The following is a 21,992-nucleotide window of genomic DNA, read 5'->3' as shown; positions in this document are numbered from 1 at the left end:
GCGATCGGAATTTCACCATTGATCTCAGCGATCGCGAAAACTATGAATTCGGCACTAATATTGGTCATTTTCTATTCCCTTTACATGTTCCGGTAAACGCACCCCTGAGACCCCCATGGTTTGAAATTTGAAAAAAAAAAAAAACGCTGCGTCTTGGTCTAGGGTCTAAACCAAGGTACCCGTGACACAAATTTGATAACTCTCGGTCTACTCGTCTGGTCCCTACGCCGCACACACATAGGCAGACAGACAGACACACAGACAGACAAACAAACTCTTCATTTTATTTACTATATTAGGTTATGAACAAAGTAGAATGAGTCGTTTCTGGGAAAATTGTACAAGAAGTCTCCAAAATGATCACACTATCCTTTGTAGGGCCTAGTCAATGTTTCATGAGAAATGACTTAATACCTTATTGTAGAGTTGTTAATGAAATATCTACAAACTGAAATTTGAAGAAAATCGCCTGAGCTGTATTTGAGAAAATTGTCCAAAAAAGAACTTGTCTCTAAGAATGAAATACCTCCTCTCTAAGAATGAAATACCTCATCTCTAAGAATGAAATACCTCCTCTCTGAATTTTTCCCAGAAAATAGCTTATAAAGCATCATAAGATTACCGTTTATAAACAATCCTTAAAGCCATTTTTTTGGGGGATTATATTTTATTTTTTTCCTTTCCTATTCTCGTCTTTCAGTGAATTGCCTTTATTTTTAGCTCTTAAAGAAGATTCGATACCCCCTTCTCTGGAGAATCCTATAAAAGTCTGAAGACGTGATCCAATCACGTTTAACGCTATAACTTCAAGAAGTGTATACTTAAATTGGAACGAATGAACAGATATCGAAAAATAATTTTTCTCCATCCAGAGGTTATGTATGAACTGTGTAAATCGGTTGAAATTTCCAATTCAATTTTTTTTTTCACGATTACCGTACTTTCTTCTTACTTATCGTCGATCGGAAGTGAAAGAAAAGAAAGAAAAATGAATTATTTAAAATGATATTGGTGTGCAAGAGATCTGTAGAATACCAAAGAATTTACTCGTACCCAACCTCTAGCTGCTCATTCCTACGACTATGCGTACATATGATAACATGTGTTTATGATTAGGGCCCGGAAGTTGAGGAAAGATGACGAGGCTTAACATGATATATGCTCATTTTGGGTCACTGTAGGCCAGAAAATAGTGGACTTTATTTGTCCTTTTTTGCCTTTTTTGTTTATTGGTCTTTTTTAAAGCTTTTTATAGGTCTTAACGTCTATTTTTTGCACTTCATCGTTCGACAATAAATTTACTGGCCATTAACTCGAATCACCACTACCTCTTAAATATATTTTCTTTAGTAAAGAAAATTCAAAAGATAAGACATTCATGAACGACTAGACTGATAAGACAAGATTTGCAACAATCTCAAGTCAGATAAGGAGGCGTAACAATGTCCTCTAGCAAGAGGTGGGGGATAAGAGAGGGGAATTTTTCTTATTTTAGTTTTTACTTCAGTTTCTGGAAGAAGGACAGATCGTTAACCTACCAGAAGCTTGTATTTCTTAAGCTTTATATTCATTAAATCTGTAATTCTAATTAAATTGGGTCTTTTTTCCCAAGTGTTTAGGTCCTTTTCTAGATTTTTAGGTCTTTCTATAGGCCTTTTTTTTTTAAAGCCATTTTTAGGTCTTCAACTTCCGAGCCCTAGTTATGATACATGTATGTTTAACAGTACAAAATTTGAGAGACTCAAAGAGTTCTTTTATGTGCCTCATGTAATTCAGAAATAATCATATTTTGAAAGACGTTCATTGTGATGTGCGTCGCTTACAGAGAGGTAAGCAAAATATTAGTATATTTAATTTCTCACGGTGTGGATTTTAAAAATCTACCTATATACAAGTTATATTGTATTTGCTTAGAAGTCAAGTTTTATTCTAATGCAATTTGCTTTTCTTTAACACTTTGAAATCAGTAATAAGATATCCTTCTAAGTCATTGACTTAGACACTTGAGCTCGCAATTAGAAACGCCTTATCACTTAGAGTTTCTTAATTCCCACTTTCTGTATGTATTATAACAAATATTAGTCCAAATGGCACGGAGTATATAGTGGCATAACCAGAACCGATGTTTAGAGGAAGAGAGACAAAGTTCTAAGGATCCCTAGTTACGCCAATGTGCGTCCTTCAAAACTTTAGCTCTATCATAGATGACCATTACAGCTTGGTTCGCGACCAATCTCTCTAAACTTACCTTACATGCATATAACCCAAAGCATATAATCTCCTTTTAAATTTTATTGAAGGGTGCATAGTGGTTCAGTGGCAGAGCGGTTACCTCTGGAGCTTAGAATCCTAGTTCGATGCCCGACCAAGTAAGTTTGTGGTGGACAACATCGTGTCCGTGAGTTTTCTCGGGGTACTCCCGTTTCCTCCCACAATCTTATTCTACCACTTCCTCCATCATCATTCACTTGCCTTGATCATCTGTCTTCCTTAGCTTAACAGACATAATAGTGAAATGTTAAACTGAGATATTTAATTTCATTTCACTTTTCATAAATTTTACTGAATGTGTAATCTACCTAGACATATATACACCTGAGTACAGCCCTTATTCAAACGCATAAATTTTATTTTCATACATTCTTATTAATTTTAACTATTTTTTTTAGACTTCCCAAAATATCTGTGGCACGGTTCCTTGTGGGCACTATATTTCCCTACCATGTGCTGCAGGCCTAATCACAGATTGTTCAATCTCATTTTCACGAGTCAAAGTTAGAGAAAGATATACATCGATTTGAACTGATATAGGACAATACTTTTTAAAACCTCGTCGAAAATAATAATAATAATAATAATAATAATAACTGATGAAAGTTTAGGTGCTTTAATATCATATAACAGAAACATCCGGTGAAAACCATACTTTCCGTAAATAAGCATTTCAGATGTACACAAGAATCCATTCAAGCATTAAATAACAGTTACATAATATTTAACCAGAGGCTGTAAAGTGCTTCCTAATTGATAATGTTTCCCTGTTACCGTTGATATAACAACATTTTAAGCTTGTACTTCTGTTTTTAATATTATAATCCTGAATATAATTATTTAAAAAATGATTACGATAAATTAAGAATTACTTACAAGAGTTTTCATTGTTGATATATCCACTGCTGAAGAAAGAACCAGGTCCAGTTCTAAGACTACGAACTGTACCGGAATTTGGAACAGTCACCTAGTTTATGTTTATATATCCAAGAACATAACGCATCGCGTCACCAGTGTCCGAGCAATTTCATTTTTCTAGATCAAGCCTTTCCCTCTTTTATCTTTCTCCTTGTATCGCAAAACACACAAGACACACACTCACTTAATATATGTTCATATACATACACACACACACACATACACGAATGAATCTTGTAGTGTGAGAGGTTCAGTTAGATATGTGAAAGAATGCATTTTAACTGTGCCATATGTATATTGAAACCTTCTCCGAATTACTACTTTAGTGGGCTGGGTTCTGCCAGGCCAGTTACAGTTGCCGTAGGGTGTATGGAACAAAAGGTTGTGTATAAACAGACTATGTTACAGACAGGTTAAAAGAATCAGACACACAAAAATAAAATAATTAAAAGTGATGCCAAGTAAATTTCACTGGTGTTGTTTACATATAGATAAAACGTATCACGTAAAGCATAAGAGAAAAGTAGTTTCCTCAAATGATGTCCATGATTCATGATGGGTGCAACTTTTTAAAAAATAATTTCTGGTTATTTTTTAATAGTTATAAAAGGAAGACAAAATAAAAATATGTGTAGGTTGTCTACAGTACAATGTAGCTGAAAATTACCACGTGCTGAAAAAACCTGTTTCTCTCTTTAAAGAGTTAAATGAACAGGTAGAGAACAACTCTTATGTAAAAGTGTCTTGTGTGTATATATGTAGTTTTGCACTTTACACATGTGCTATATCTTTGTTACTTAGATAGGAAAACGTAATAACTGATTGGAAACTTTACAAGATTTACTCCATGTGTGTTCGTTCTCCTTAACTGAATTATATAACATTGACTTTTCTAAGGCTTTCGATTATAACAATGAAGATAATCTATTTCTTAATTCTTCTTCTGGTTTTGTGATATGTAATGACGATGACGTAGTATTTCATAATTACATTGTAGATCTAAATGTACAGTGGCTGATAAAAAATAACACTTAGTGCAGTGTTTTCCACTAGTGATGATTTAAAACTATTTAGCTCGAAGGGAATTTTAGTACATAGGGGATAAAAAGTACTGCTGCGAAAATATTGATAATCCACAGTAAGCAAGATCGGGAGATGATGTGGTAGTTCCAGGAGAGGAGGCTGCATACACTTTAAAACTTGTATTTATTGAAATAGTAGGACCTAACATTACATAAGCAAACACATTTTTAAATATATCGTTAATATACTGTTCTCTCTGCGCTGCCTAGTGTTTAAATAATGAGGTACTTAGGGATTTTTTGCCTGTTAGATTTTAATTAACAGATTAATATTTTTTTAATAATAAGCAAGACTTTATTTTCGGGGAGCCATTTTTAAATAATGAGGTAGTTAGGGATTTCTTGCCTGTTAGATTTTAATTAACAGATTAATATTTTTTTAATAATAACCAAGACTTTATTTTACATGAATTAAAGACTAAAAATACAAATTTAGACTATGCTCTTTCGCAGGAGACCATTTGTCCATCTTGGAGCCTTATATAAATTACAGCGAGTTAATATAAATAAAAAATACAATTTACGTTATAAATGTTCATATTTTACCCGTGTTATGCAAATTGTGGTTGGTTGCTAAAAATGATTTTTAAATCTTTTCCTTACCTTTTTATATTGTATAAATTTTGTTAGCCAGACCTTGAGGTTCTCCATAATAGTCTTGTTTGTTTTCTTAATTACTTTTTGCGCTACGTAACTGCCGGAGAACCTTATTAGTTTACAATAAGTGTAACTGTTTATTGAAATTTTTTTTTGTAATTTAACTTAAAAACACACATTTTTTATTACTAAAAAACAATGTTAAAAATTTTTTTAAATATATTTTTTTTAAACTGTTAAACTGATTTCCTTTTTTTTTTACTTATGTTATAATTTTATTACACTAGAAAACAACTGAACCGCTTACTGCAGAAAGCAAACGTCCACATTTCATAATGTTTGCAGGAGAGGTAAAATAAATAAATAAATAAATAAATAAATAAATAAATAAATAAATGAATAAATAAATAAATAAAACTATCTTTACATTTCCACCATAACACGGAAAACTGAAATCATCGCGATGCCATTGTTATTGAGCGGACAAGTGTCGTTTCGGTGCTACACGATCCATTGACTTATTAGAAACCATTATCATCACGCAAAAGAAAATGTGGACATGTTTGCTTTTTGCAATAAAGGGTTCAATTACTAGTATAATAATAATTACAATAAAGAGTTATATTTTAAAACTGTTTAGTTGTGTGGGATTCTAATGTAATAATCAGGCTTGTCACTTAGAGGGGTTATGGATGCCAATTACCCTTGTTCCTGAGTTTGAGACATAAGTTATATACATTTTAATATAATAATGTAGAAACCATTACACTCACGTCATTGAAGAATCTTGCCTCCCACGCCCCACTGAAAGCAAAACCTGAAATGACGACGCAAATGGTAAAAATACGCAGTCATTTACCATTAAGAATAAAATATACTTTCCAATATTTAAAAAAATCTCCAAATTTGTTTAGTAGTTTCTCATATTTCCTGAGGCCGCCGATTTATGAGCAGCTTTTTTGGGGGAAGGGGAAAGGTAGCGTTCGTGCATGTAATATGAGTTCCGTTGTCAGATATCTAAGCAAAGGTCTAAGCAAGGATATCCAAATCCCAAGGGGGGCAGGCAAACTTTGAGGGAGGCTCAGCGCCCATGAATATAGTGTATATCACTGGCGTCTCTGGTGAGTGGACAGGGAGACGACGTGTCCTCAAAATTTTGTGTAGATGAGGAAATAGATGGAGGTTTGTAACGATATCTTTGTATTTTTCAGCTTAATTCTAAATATGTTTTATTATACTTCTGGGCAATGTGTAATTTTAAAATGTGCACTAACTAGTTAGAAGAAGAAGAAGATACGGAAAAAGAAATAGAATCAAAATTGATTCTAATATGTCAATTTGATGAGTCTTTTTTGTCTGTAAGTTGTCATAACAACGTTTTATATATATAAAACGATATAATAGTTCACGAACCACCATACAAAGTATGTATGCGCAATCATAGAAGTGTATTTTATTTCAATAATTGTGTGCCACCGTAAAGTACGGAAAGATAAATACAATATAAATTATTTTTGAGGGAATTTAGTGGTATAATATAGCTAAAAATATGACTGAGGACCTGTATATAATAAGTTATGCTGTTATAGGCTGTAAGTACTTATAGGAAAAAATAAAGAAAGAAGGAATACATAAATGTTGTATTTGTTGATAAGAGAAGTATTACACTGCGTATTTATTTGTATAAAACTTTTCTTCTGAGATGGAATTGTTTCTTGAATCAAATGGTATGATCAGAGTAAAGCAAAAGGGATAAAGACAAATTACAATTAATGGATGGCATTAAATCATATAATTGCTGTATCAAGACAATGGTATTGAACATCAATGGTTAGGAAAAAATCGCAAGAGTTTTTAGATCATAATCCTGAGATGACTGAGGTAGAATTCTACTAAAAGATATATCTAGGAAGAAATGTGTTTGAAATCTTTAAGAAAGTTCATCAGTTGGAAAAAAAAAAAACTAGTATACAGGAACTAACTAGTTGTTGGAAGATTTTGAACTTTGAGAGCAAAGGTACAATATCATGAAGGTAATACAGCTAACAAATATGGATTATAGATGAAACATTGCAAAATAACTTCAGAATGAAAGGACAATTTGAGTACAGTTTTCAGTAAATTAATAAGAAAGTAATTTTCTGAATGTTTCAGTCATACCACCGTTATTTCCCAAATAAATTTTACCACATGGAAAGAACTTTTGTTGCTGACTGTAGGAAAGATGTTCGATGGATCCACCCTTAATTACACTTATCTTGTTGTCCGACAATCTTTGTATTACTAACAGCATGTCCTCTACAGACACCACTATCAGCCTGCTGTTTACGGTGGCCGGTGTGCTGAGACATTTAAATTAAGATGAACAAGTCCTCTATATACACTCATTCGTTTCTTCCTTTTCTTTTGCACCATTTTAAGATAATTTTCATCCATATTGTGTTTTGCATTTCGTATCACCTCATTTTACAAGTAGTGTGTGCGTGCTAGGGTTGTTTTACAGGAGTATGTTTGTCATCATTACGAGAAGACAAACAAAAGCAATCTTCTATTTAATATTATTTTTTATATATGTAGTACATAAATAGATAAACAATTTCTTCTAGGATTTAAAATTATCAATAAATATAGGAAATATCTACCTAATTATTTTAGAAGCAAAAAATTCGTTTTTATCGATCTTCTCGTAAACATTAGAATTTACTTTCAAGCATCTTACAACCTCTGACAATAAAGTTCGGTGAATGATCCCGTCAATAGAAATTAGATACAATATGAATGACTTACCTTACTGTCCTTCGAAGTAGTCCCTCCCGCAGCTATGCAATGCTGAGCACTGTTGTATATGTCCTGGAAACTTTTTGAGAAGTCTTCTTTCGGAATGGTGCTCAAAAGCCTCGTCACGTTGGATGTCTGGAATATCGTCAAAAACAAGTTTAAGGCTTGGGAACAGAAAGAAGTCGGGATGATTCAGATCTTGCGAGTATGGTGGATGGTCAATTTGCACCACCCCCTTTTGGGCCAGGAATTGGCTATGTAAGGGCGAGCACTGTCGTGAACTAGAAACCATGAACCTTGTTCTGAGTACTGGGGTCGTACCTTTTGTACTCGTTTCATGAAACGTCTCAAAATCTCATCGTACGTAGCAGCATTCAATGTTGTTCCCTCAGGTAGAAATTCCCTGTGGATTATGCCATTACTGTCAAAGAAGGTGATTAGCATCGTTTTGATGTGTGATTTTTCTGCTTTGACCTTTTTCCCACGAGGTAATGCAGGAGAACGCCATTGCATGCTTTGGCGTTTTTCTTTTTTTTTTCGGATCGTATCTCACACACCAGGATTCATCCTCAGCAACAATACAGTTCAAGAAAGGGTTTTCATCCGCCATAGCGATAAAATCCTGTGAGACAAAAACACATGCGTGCTTCTGGTTACCAGTCAAGTAATATGGCGCGAGTCGATAATACATTTTCCTTTTCCATAAATCGTTGGTGAGGATAAGTCTCGCAGATTCACGGCTAATGTTCAGTTGGTGAGGATATCTCGCAGATTCATGGCTAATGTTCAATTCCTCAGCAATCATTCGCACAGTTAATCAGCGATCGTTCATGATTAATGTTCTCACCTTTTCAATGTTTTCGCCTGTGTCTTGCCAAGCTTAAAACAAATTTTCAGATTGATTCTTTGTGCGTTCATTTTGATTATCAGTTTGGAACCGCCCACACTAACATTTATTTCGCATAACGCGTCTCATACAGACCACAGTTGACTCACAATTGAACAGTGGCAACACCTTTCGCTTCTCGTGTGCAGTGTTTCGTTGCGCCAGTGTTGCTAGGTCGAGCACAGCGACTTCATTCACAGAATTATTGTCAGAGGTTGTATTTGTTTAGCTTTACGTGTTCTGTTGATTGATATGTCCCATCTTTACCAAATTCTATCTATCCGTGCAAGTTCTACATGAATATTTGCTTCTTTTAAGACAAAAAAGTCATAAAGATGAATTTTGTATTAATTACAAGGTTTATATAGGCTCTTTTCGTTATGAGTTGAGATATGAAAACATTGAAAAAGAGAGAAGTTGCTGGAAATTGGTGGTTTTGAATCTAAAATGCTGGATTCTTCCCCTATTGCTCCACCTATTTCTGCTCCACACTAGTAATTAGCGTAATGTTAAACAACAATGTAACGTTGCCAGTTCAGCAAGTTGATCGAACGGAATCAAATGCCACTCAAATATAGCATTGAGAACGTGCATATTGTTGTGTGAGAGAACCCAGAACATCTTGAAACCATTCCACAGCAATGTTGTATTGTGGGTATGGTGAGGGGCCAAAGGAACAGCCTGGTTAAACGGAGACGCCCCTTTTTCTTAAAAAAAAAAAAAAATGAATAAAATGGGATATTATCAGTGTGAAACCCAAACGGCTGGTGCAATTGAAAAAATCCTACCATTTTAGATTGGAAACCACCTGTTTCCCACTACTTTCTGATAACTATTTTACTCATAACGAATGTAGCCTATGGTCCAGGACCTTCGTTACACACTGGTATAGCCTGATAAAAGCAAGATAACAATATCCTAAACTAATTTAAACAAACCGAAGTTAAGCTTAACTTATCCTTCAAAAATCTCAGTTGTCCCAATCTAGGATCGTCTAAACTAAGTCAACCTCAGCTAACCTAAACAAATCTAAAGTAACAAAAGGAAATCTTACCGAAACTAACAAATCTAACAAAATTAAGATAATGAGTGCTAAAGTGTTGTACAGTTAACACTTTAATTATTATATGTATGCATTACTGATATAAGACATATGCAACATATAGACAATTTACTTTATTTTATATGAATTTAACTATTAATGTGTGTTGTTGAATACAACTAATATATAGTCGCCAATATGAAGTAGTATGTATGACATGGTGTTCTTTTCTTTGCGAACAATATTCTAAAGAGTGAGTATTATTGGAAGAAACTCAACAAAGTTTACCAACGTTCAGCTAATGAAGTATATGGTAACCACATCTAAACATTGTGTTTCTATTTACCACCTTAGATTTGATTCGCTTAGTCCAGGTAAGATCTAATTATTTTGTATTTGGTTAGCTTAATTTAGGTTATATTGTCTTGAGATAAATTTAGCTTAGGTAGCGTCAGTTATGGTTGGCTTATTCTATTTTCTTTCTTCAATTGTTCGTATTACTAAGTTATACATGAAAATTAATCATGATCTCGTGTGTAGATTTTTTTTCTAAAGCTATATCACTGTGTTTATATCTCGAACTTACATGAGCCTATAAAAATTGGTCTATAATTTTAATTCCACTATAACGAATAAACAACTTTCTTTCTTTCTTTTTATTACACTCGGTCTCTTTGTGTTACATACTGTACGAATACTTCTGGGAGACTGAGAATATGGGAGAATAACAATATAAGAATAGATCTATCAAAGATAGGCAATTCAATCCTTAGTATATTGAATAGCATGGGAACAGATCGACCATTATGTTTTAATGATGCAAGACATAACGAGGACCATTTGAAAATAAAACTTGTTACCTGATGATTTTACCAACATATTAATAGGAGCACATTACACTTTTAAGTTAGACCATTCGTGCACCAAAAACAGAAAAAGATAGACAATCACTATACTAAAACAAGGGACTATTCTGTTTATTTTGTACATAAGACAATAGAAACAAGAATTTTAGAAATGATCCAAAAAATGGATCAAGAGATTACGATCTTGGCAAATATTTAGTTTTTGGATCAGGAACCACAAAATGTTTGAACGGCCCCTAAATCAAATTTCGTATTTTCAACGGAATAAGGACATCATACTGAGTTAAGTGATAATTTGGGTTTGGCTGCTCTCCAGATATAAGGCCTACAAAAATTATTTTTGGATCGTTGATTTAAATATATTCTATCTTGGATAAGAGGCCACAAAATTTTTGAACGGTCCATAAATCGAGTTTTCGTATTTTTACAGAATACATTGGATCTTTTGATCAAAAAAAACACAGCTGTAGTGTAGCCATATGAATCACTATAGTGAATTTCTTGCTCGGGGAGCATGCACTTAACTCATTAACACGTATTATACTGCTACATAGTTAAGTATAAACTGTGAATAAAGTGTACTAAAGCTACAGAAATGTGATTTTATTTACAAATAAATATTTTGATGTGTGACCAATACACTAACAAAACATTTCTATTTACATACCAACATCATGATATTGCTTTTGTGTAGATTTACGTGTGTTAGTCTAGTTTTTTTTTAAAGAAATATTTTTCTAAACTCACTTTTTGTTTCATTGTTAAAGACATGAATTTTGTAATCATATTTAAGTTACTATGTAACGCACTTGTTTGCTTCATATGCGAAAACGCTGAATCTATACTATACTCGTTCCATTTTTTAGTGTTAGTCAAAAAAAAAAAAAAAAAAAAAGAAAAAAAGAAAGAAGAAAAATGTTGAAAAGAAAAAAGAAAAGAAACGATCCATTTTCTTACATGAAAAAGAAACCAAAATCTACCAATGTATCTTCCACCGTTTCAAAGAAGAACAAGGAAAGGAAACCATCAATTAGGAAAAGTATACAGTCTAATCAAAATAAACTGTCAACAGAATCAGCTTTTAACTATGCTTCTAATACATATTTTAATTCTACGAGTGAAAGTAATGCCAAATCAAACTACTCAAAAGATAGAAAAGAAATTGAAGAAACTATGGAATCTCTTCGGTCATTTAATACTACTACTACTACCCGGCTTGATGTCGGTGATTATACCCCGCTGAATACACTTCCTACAACTACTAATAATATCCAGCTTCTTGTCGGAAGCTCTACTTTAGTAGATCCATCGCTATTAACGACTACTTCTACTTCCCAGATTGATGTCGACAGTTTTACTTCATTGAATAGATCGTCTACAACTATTAATAGTACCCAACTGGATATCGATAGTTTTACCCCATTGAATAGATCGCCTACAATAAAAACTACACCCGAGCTTGATGACGAAATTTTTGCCCTAGTAAAGAGTTTGCCCTTACCACCAACTACATTACCATGTCTACCTGAGCAAGACGAAGCTCCAGAAAAAGAAGACCCAAACGTGTTTAATGTCGATTTCGCGACTACTTCAGCCATCACAACTAATGTTCCTGATGATAGTAGTAATGCTGTAGCATTTAAAAGAAGAACACTTGAACCTCGCTTGAGAAACAGCTACGTTGATATTACCAACCCAAATCTTCCCTTGAATCTTGTTCAAATCAAATTAACTCCATCAGCATATGACATACCCATCGGGTTAATAAGTTCGGCATGGTATGAAAATTTCAAGTTTGTTAAAAGCAAGTTAGGAAACAAAGGGAAATTTACCATAAATGAAGACATCTTTTGTCGCCTTCCAAATGGTGCTTGTGAAAATGAAAATCATCAACTAAGATCTTCATCATCGAGACCAACGCAAAATGACTTTACCATTGGATTGTTGGATTCCAATACATCATCAAATCACCCAACCTGGGTATCACTGGAAGCTAGAACGGAAGAAAATGCAGGTAACTGCAAAACTAAAGACACTATCTCAGAAAATTTGTACTTTTTAAATAAAACGTTGGTTGATTATGTTGATTATTGTATTGAAAGTGATCCATATTGTGACCTAACAGATATTTTCGCTCAATACATAGAATTTGTACACAAGATATTCGGAACGTCATCAAGTGCTCAACAAATTGGCGAACCGAAACAACAACTTGTCCCATCTGAGGAGATTGCAACACATAATAATATCGATGAAAATAAAATATATGCAAAATTTTGGGAAACACAACAGTTACCAGAATCATCAACTGATGCATTAGTTGAATCAAGTTGTTCTATGAAGGAATTAACAACGACATGTAGTAGCATATGCTCTTCCCAATCTATTGAATCTTTTACGAACAATGGGCATGCAAAACCACTGTCTTGTGATTCGAATTCGGTATCGACAAGAAAATCAAAGAGAGTTCCTATAAAATTAACATTGTCAGATGAAGAGGATAATATTGATGATTTTAATAATATAATGAATGGCAATATGAACAATCAGAATACTGACACTGTGGTTAATACCAAAAAAATAACATTTACTGGCACTCAAGGTGAGGACTCCGAGAAGAGAATGGAAGAAGATTCAGCAGAGAGCCCATACTTAGCATTGCTGAAACAACTGAATGAAAATCTTTCAGCGTATGTAGAAACATACGTTAAAATGAATCCACATTCTACATTGTCTAATGCGTTCCAAGTGTACGAAAGGTCTGTGGCCGAAATTCAGGGACTTCGTATTGATACAATTTCTGGGACAAATAATCTCAGAATGGAAGAAAATTCAGCACAGAGCTCATACTTAGAATCGCTGAAAGAACTTAATGAACATCTTACAGCGTATGTTGAAACATACGTCAAAATTAATCCATATTTTAAATTGTCTGACGCTTTTCAAGTGTACGAAAGGTCCCTGGCCGAGATTCAGAGACTTCATATTGATACAGCCCCTGGGGTAAATAATATGAATCCCTTTACTTCTTGTGTGACAGAACAAAGTACAACAGAAGATGGACTGGAAACAAAAGAAAGTGCAGCACCGGATATAACAGACATTCAAGATGAAGGATATTATGGGATAGGAGTAGATGATAGTGAGGAATCGAATGAAGATGAAGAGAATGAATTAGAACATGTTGAATTTATTCCGTTTCAAAACTGAACGTATTGATGTACTTCAATTTTTCTCCTTATACATTTTGTTACGAATAGAAAAGAAAATTGTGAGATACAACATACAAAATAATATGTAGTGGTTATATGATTGCTGTTTGTTTTTCTTCTTTTAATGTTTCCCAGGTTTCCCAAGATAAAAGTTAGGTAAGTACCAGGCCGATGCCTCTCTCATGTATACACCCTGTCTGGAATATGTATATCAATTTGATGCACACGGCATACCAGAAAAATCACCTTGTGTATCAATTTGATATACATGGCAGCCAACGTGTTAAAACAGTTGAGTGTATACTTACCAAAGATTCTAGCATTACATCACTGTACAGTGTATCCATCCATAACAAGATTAACGTTGAAATTAATACTCTACTGTCATAAAATTCTATCCTGAAAGTCAGAACAGTTAAACTAATCTGATTATGTTATTTAAATACACACGGAAATATTTTTATTTTTCTTTCTTTTTTTGTAAATTTACATGATATTTATTTCAATACATGTTAAGTTCTCAATATGTGTTAAACAATGGAAATTCATGCTAGCTAAGAGACGTCAAAGTTATGATGGGCTTTTCAGGGCGAGGCTTATTGACCGGGGATCGGAATAACGTATTTCCGGTTTAACTAACGAACTTTTCTCATTGCTCATAATTCTCTGCACCATTCAAAACTTACCAGCCAGGCCTCTTCGACTTTGTGACAGAGGCCAAAATCTATTTCGTGATCTCTCAGTATCTTTAAAATAAAAGAGTATGCAACTCCTGCTATTTTTCCGTGGTAAGCGTGGAGTCGATGCAGTAGTGAATAATTAACGTAAGTAAGCTATTTTCCTATATCTAAGCAAAAGTACGGACATTTTGACACTGTTTTAAAGAGCACGATGCGGAGAATACAAATTGTCTGTACAAATAACAGATGTCTAGCAACTCTTTACATAACACACTTTATAACTCAAAATTATCAAAGCCTATAAGAACAACAAGATATTATATATATTTACAGTAGTATTATTGTCACTTTCAATCTCAGATACTTCTTTAAAGCTTACGAGTTATTCTTTGATTTTCTTCATTACTTCTTCTTACACTCATTATGTGATATACTATTCATTGATATTATGTGATAAATGAGTTGTGTAATATAATATTTATCAATTATTTACAAACAGTGAATACGTGTAATTTCTTTTTTCTCTCACATGCTTTCGCTAATGTTTAATTTGAAGCAGTTGCTTCCATCTGAAATTACAGAAATGAAATAAAATATATAAATGATAAAATATGGTCTTCGAGAAAGAATGATGGAGTTTGGTGGGGCTGCTGCTCTGCATGAGTTGTGACCTTTTTCGGGTGGATTAATACACCATTTTTTTTTCAGTTCAAATAGTTTATTCATTGCTAAAACAAATACACTGCTACTAGAATCGAACATATTGCGACAAATGAAATATGTTAAAGTGTATTTGGATGCCAATATGTTTTCACGTCTGCACCATTCAAAGCATGGCACGTTCAAATGCCACACTACATGCTGCCGAGGGATACCATCTGACTTTACTTGTATTGTGTTACGTGTTTTGGATGTTCCTTTTGGAAACCATAAAATCTGCCCTCAGAGACCCATTCTTAGCTCTCAAACAGCCCCAAGCTCACAGCACTGGATTTTTTTCTTGTTAAGTTTTGTCAAAGAGATTGAATACCGTGATAAAATCCACAATGTGAAACGCCTGAAGTCAACAATCAACTAAGCAATTGACACCGTAACACAAGTTATATCGGACCGAAAAAGTTAACAGTTGATCATCACCTGTTCGTATGTATTGCTTTGCCTTGCATACAAAGAAACATATTAACATGGAAACTCACTTTATAATGTTCCTTGTCACAGAAGAGTAGATCCGTGTAGCAGCATGTGTTGCTTTTGCACTGAGTAAACTGAGTTGTCATTCGTGCACATTAGCCTCACGAAACTCCACCATTCTTTCTCAAAGATTATCGTCATCTATGTATTTATTCATATGGTTTTACATTGGGATTGAATTGATCTTTCAGCTTATTTGCGAATGTACGTAGGTAAATTTAGTTTAGTATCTCATGGAGTCCGCCAAGATGACAAATAATGTTCTTGAGCTTTTCAGCGAGACTAATGTATAAAGTTTTATTAAAAAGGATAGAGATCTATTTTCCGGCAATGACATGACAAACAGTGAGGATCGCAAGTAGGTCGGTACGAATCTCGATTTAGAGCATCTAGGTTTTAGAGTAATAGCATGGTGCTTTGTAAAGATGTAGGCAAAGAGTAGTTGGAATGTCAGATTCAATAGTCCGGGATCCGAATCATCTAGAGAAGAAACTGGTATCTGATATTAAACATGTACGAAAGTGGAGATTAGTTTTTGTGGAGAAACTTGGTAAGCGGATATCAGGTGAAGAATGTCGAGAAGGTCACTTGAGACAAAGTTGAGATCTGAATCCAATGCAGTAACCGATTCTTGGTTGCGTAGGAGGACAATGCATGTAGAAGGTCTAAACCAGGATGGTATTCCATAGCGATAAAAAGGGGTTGGCTACAGATGTGGTGTTGGAGTGAGATCCAATTGGCCAAGATAAGTATTTATAAGAATTCGTGCATTGTTGTTAATGAAAAGGTTCCAATTGCTACATTTGGGGTTAAGGTCTTTAGAGTGAAGTATACGGTCCTAAAGTTGCGAAGTTGAAGAAGGCCGTGGAGATCAAGTGAAGTTGCTGGTAACTTATATCCTGCAATTACAAAGAGTGGAGAAGCCAAATATCGGCGAAATAAGCGCAAAAAGTTGCAGTTCTTCATAAGGAGAACATGTTGTGTTGTGGATAATGTATGCTGCCTTTTAGTGTGTGTAATACGATTGATGACAGGCACAGTATAATCTCAGGTATTTTCTGTAGTGGCATGCTTTTAAATTATTCTAATTGGTGAGTGATACATCTGTATCCAAGCAATTAAGAAGGCAAAAAAGTCCTGTTTAGATCCTAAAATTGATTCAAAGATCATGTGTTATGCGTGAGTGCGTGCCATTGTCAAGCAGATCAGTTATGGTAAATTTTGTAATAACGTCTGGTATGCTGTAAAGTTCTACTATACTCTGGCAGAATTTCCTAAAGATCCTGTGAAGATTACAACCTTCGAAATATGAGAGGTTCTTAAAGATAGAAGTACTGTAGTGTAGAGTGGAGCGAAATGGGGGTAGATTATCAAAAGCTGTCTAACTATATAGCACTAGCTGTCAAAAGTTGTGTACTGACTATTCGCGATTTTTTCATAATTTTTGTACTTCACTCCACGCAAGGGTCTCAAAATTCCGCAGTCTTTATGAAAATTTGAATTTTAGAAAATGTTGATTTTTTTGAAAAAAAGAAACTGCCCAATGAAATCGAACTAGGTGACAAAAGTTGCATAATGACTAAATTAGTTGCACCATTCATGATTTTAAAAATAACTAGCATCTTCATTCCTCGCAAGGACATGAAAATTTGCAGTTTTTATGGTAAATTTCGAAATTTCACTTAACACATTAAAAAAATGTTTTAAAATCAGCCAAATCACTTTACACTAGCTTAAGAAAGTTGTGTTCACTACCATAACACCCATGGTTTTAAAATATGTTTTGTAGTTTATCTTATACCTGCACAGGCCTTAAACTTTTGGAATTTATACAGTAAATCCCAAAATTCACTAAAGACACTGACAATTTTTAAGAAATGTCAAATAATATCCTACTAGATGTCAAGCCTTGTGCGTGACTAGTACAATTTCGATTATTTTTAGAAATATTTTTCCTTCATCTTCATTACCTCCAACAAGTTTTAAAATGCAGTTTCACAGTAATATCTAAAAATACATCGAGATTAAGATACATTATGTAAATCTAACAATTTTGCATTGAAATTATTTTTGATATGCAGCTATTTGCTGGTTCATAGAATCAACCAGAACTCACCCCTAGGAGGTGACTACGTGTAGAGTTTCCCGAATCCTCCCATCCCATCCACCCTACGTTTGGAAAGTATCTCTTTATCTCGTTGGTTTGTATTCAGATTTTGTTTCGAATGTGGACATAATTGAACTATACAAAAGTTTTGCGCTGGTAAATCCTTTTCGAGTTAAGACAGCACACACTTCAGACGAAGCTTCGGTAACAGTTTTAACTCACCTGTCGACTGCTTGGGTAGACATGGCAAATGGAAAACAGGCGAAAGGACAAACGAATATTTTGTTACCCATTTCTGTAGGTCCTCCTCCGACAAATGGCTCGTCAGAGGTGGCTCGGTTACTTCGCGTTCCTGCCAGTTGCTTAAATCAATGTAATTCTGAGCACTAAAGTATATAGCTGGAATACTGAACTTGCGTTTAGGAAGTGTTTGGTTTGACCTTTTTGACCTTGCGTCAAGGATTCTAGGCATAGCTAGTTCTTGAATATGTTTTCGATCATCGGCGAGCACAGATACCAGTAAATTCTCCGGATGCGCTAAGAAACCACTGCTCTGAATTGTCCTATCTACAATGAGTTTCAGTTCATTGTTGAAGTAGCGTGAAAAGGCTATAGTACGATATAAGTTCTCAGAAGCATCCTAGATAGTATTGTTACATTTAATGTAAAACCACGTCGGATCATACACTTTCATGATGAATGTAATCAGCTCCTTTAAGTTCGAAGATGGGTCAGTACTGCTTATGTACACTCTAAGCACTCTGTTGCCAATAGTGATCCATCTTGCATGGGTTCATTTTCCAGGACTTCTTGATGCGAGATTCGGTGAACACTCACCAGCAGAGATTGCTTTGCAAATATTCCACATATATCTTTGGTATGTTATAACGACACTATAGAAAAGCGTCGTCAACCTGGTTCGCCTTTTAAAACATAAGTTACGAAGCGATAATTACTTTTCTTTATGCAAGAATCAACTCAGATATTTAAAGATCATTAGTCTCACCTTTATTGCTTGATATGTCTTAAATATTCTCCTTTTAAAACCGTGAAATACATAAATTCACTTGACTAGGTCAACACATAACCTGTACGTAGTCACAACTATCCCATAATAATCTCTTACATATATTAAAAACATTCTTCTTTTCTGTTAATTTAAAATGAACATTCTACTAAGTATATTACATATTTATGAGCACTTTTTGCCCATGGTACAGGTAAATATTATACAAACTAAAGTATTTCGTTATAGAAAATGTCGCCCGATAAAGGGACTGAATATAAAAGTCATGAGTAGGCTTGGCTTTTATATTCAAGAACCACTGGTCTGATTACATTAATGTTCGTACATTACATATGTTCTTTATATTTTGATCACACCTCGTATATATCTTCATTACATTTTGGTTAACCCTCATATATATAAAATATTAATTATTATCATTCACAATAAATACATTCACAATAAATCTTTGATTTCATTAATATTTATCTTTTATTACATTATTATTTATTCTTTATTATTAAAAACATCGTCGCTTATAAATATAATTAACGAGGGTGAAACACAAATTATCAAGATTACTAGTTTCGATCATTATTACAAACGGTGATATGACAAATAATATTTGTTCTTTTCGGGCGCATTGTATAACAAATAAGTTAGATGTTGCAATTTTAATGTATACATAGTAGCACTAAGATGTCATAAATAAAGAAGAATTTCATTCAAGGTAGTCATTGAATAATTGATTTTATAGAATGGATCTTATTCTTAACATAATCTTTGATAATTAAACACAAATCAATCCAATATAAATAATCTTTGCCTTTAACTAATTATAAATTGAATTATGATTCTTCACATTAATAAGAAAGAATAAAAATTAAACATAACCTACGTTTGAATAATCAAATAGAAGTAAATAAATTTATTTTACAGAAACAAAAGACACCCTTTTGTTATTATATAAACACATTTTTCATTATTATTATTCTTTTTCATTCTTATTTATTTGAGCATTTCAAATACTTATAACAATCGTTTTCATTATTAATATTAACACAAACTTTAAAACGAAAATTCACAAAGAATCTATAACCAACATGGGTTTAACCTAATTTCGTTAGCGGTAATCATGTTACATTCGCACTGGCATATGAATCTAATAAAGTGCACTGTACCGCACAATCGTGATTAGGTTCTACATTAGGTTGTACATGTCTTTCATCGTGATTTGAATTTTGATATGAAGTACCATCTCGTGAACAATGATTATGTCTATACATAGGATTGGTAGCATCTCTAGGATTTCGACATGTATTTCTATTATTTTTGTGTCTACTTCGGTTGATTAGGTTAGGCGGATTCCCTACATAACCTTGTCTATTTTGTTCATTTTGAGTGCTAGAGTATACTCGTCTTAGGTTCGGTTCAGTATTATTCACACTTCGGATATTCAAATTCCGAACAGGGACCAAATGATCTGAATTATTCTTATTTTTACCCATTCCTGGTTGTGTTAGATTCATAGCATGATATTGAGTTTCGTAGCATTGTACAAGCATTAATAAATGACTGAAACTCATACATTGTGTGGAAAATAATATCTGCTGTAATTTAAATGGAAGCAAATTGCGAATCGATGCAATTATTCTTGATTCCGATTGCAAGGGATTAACAACCTTTAATTCGTTATAGACATTTACAACAAACTCTACAATTGATTTGTGCAATCGAGGATTGAAATGTTGATTTCTAAGGGTGGCATCTCTGTTTGCCAGCAAAAAGTCATTTTCGTAATTCGCGATCAATGCCGCTTTAAATTCCTCATATGTACTAATGTGATCACGTATTGCCTTAAACCATAAGGAACAAGGTGGGAGTAATACATGGGGTATTAATTTTATGTATTGTGATCGGTCGATAGACATTATATTGCATTCGTCTTGGAATTTCTCTAAGAAAGAACTAGCATTTTCATTGCACTTACCACTAAATTTACTCATGGCTTTGATTTCGCTCATCTTGACACTTAACTTTACCTTTCTTTTCTCACTCCTTGTTCTTGTGATGTGATTGTTCCGGTCCGTTGCGTGTTGTGTCATGATACCATCCATATTTCGTTCATCAGTGATCTTCGGACAATTTTCCTCTAATATAATATCCTCCTCAGATTCTGGCGAAGGCGTATTTATATCCGGTGATTGGGGAAACTCGAAGCGATCACTGCTCAGATTATTGCGATAAATGTTGTCTCTAGCCTGTAACGTTTTAATTTCTTCCTGCATAGTAGCCAACTGGATCTTTTGCTGTTTAACGGAAGATTCTATTAATGTTAAATCCTTTTTTACAGCACAGATTTCTTGATTTTGATGATCGTGCTTTTCTTGACACTCATCGGCTATCCTTTTTAACTTCTCTTCAAACTGCGAGGATATATCGTTCATCACCTGGACGATTGTTTGTTTCGTATCGTCTGATTTCAGTTCTATCCGTTCTATCCGTCTGCTTAATTCTTCATACTGCTTGCTAGCTTCGTTGAATTTCAGTTCTATCTTCTGTTCCATAGTCTGGCTAGATTCGTTGAACTTCTGTTCCATGGTCTGGTGAGATTCGTTTAACTTCTGTTCCATGGCCTTGTTAGCTTCATAGAACTTCTGTTCCATGTTTGTGTTAGATTCATTGAGCTTCTGTTCCATGGTTTGTTTTATCTCGGTCGTCATTTGCATAATTTGTCGCTGCACAGCTAACAAGAGTCGATCCTCAGATGACAAACTTGGTGTTGCACTAATTTCACCTTGATTACTAGCGTTTGATTCTTGCTGCACCCTTTCGCTATCCATTTTTCTTATGATGATCTTACCGCTTCGTAATACGGTTAAGTTCGTATTCATAAATGGTAATATCAAAGTAAATTCAGCCCTACTTTCCTTCTTCGGGAACTGAATTTTCAAAAGTCCCGGGTTTGGTAAACCAAATTTTTATAACGACACTATAGAAAAGCGTCGTCAACCTGGTTCGCCTTTTAAAACATAAGTTACGAAGCGATAATTACTTTTCTTTATGCAAGAATCAACTCAGATATTTAAAGATCATTAGTCTCACCTTTATTGCTTGATATGTCTTAAATATTCTCCTTTTAAAACCGTGAAATACATAAATTCACTTGACTAGGTCAACACATAACCTGTACGTAGTCACAACTATCCCATAATAATCTCTTACATATATTAAAAACATTCTTCTTTTCTGTTAATTTAAAATGAACATTCTACTAAGTATATTACATATTTATGAGCACTTTTTGCCCATGGTACAGGTAAATATTATACAAACTAAAGTATTTCGTTATAATG

General features: G+C 33.9%; 1 protein-coding gene across 1 annotated transcript in view; it reads right to left on the bottom strand.

Moving 5' to 3' along the window:
• LOC145661023 (uncharacterized) overlaps positions 1 to 21,992 on the bottom strand; it is a 100,482-nt gene that overhangs the window by 67,228 nt on the left and 11,262 nt on the right. Inside the window, exons 3-5 of the mRNA XM_081726459.1 lie at positions 17,853 to 17,992; positions 13,961 to 14,051; positions 7,656 to 7,781 (exon numbers count right to left, since the gene is read on the bottom strand). Coding sequence (XP_081582585.1) covers positions 7,656 to 7,781; positions 13,961 to 14,051; positions 17,853 to 17,992 — 357 coding nt within the window. The remainder of the gene's footprint in view (positions 1 to 7,655; positions 7,782 to 13,960; positions 14,052 to 17,852; positions 17,993 to 21,992) is intronic.

Source organism: Thermobia domestica, chromosome 9 (assembly GCF_964235325.1).
Source record: "Thermobia domestica chromosome 9, izTheDome1.hap1.1, whole genome shotgun sequence".
Taxonomy (NCBI): Eukaryota; Metazoa; Arthropoda; class Insecta; order Zygentoma; family Lepismatidae; genus Thermobia; species Thermobia domestica.
This window is presented reverse-complemented; position numbering and strand designations above follow the sequence as displayed.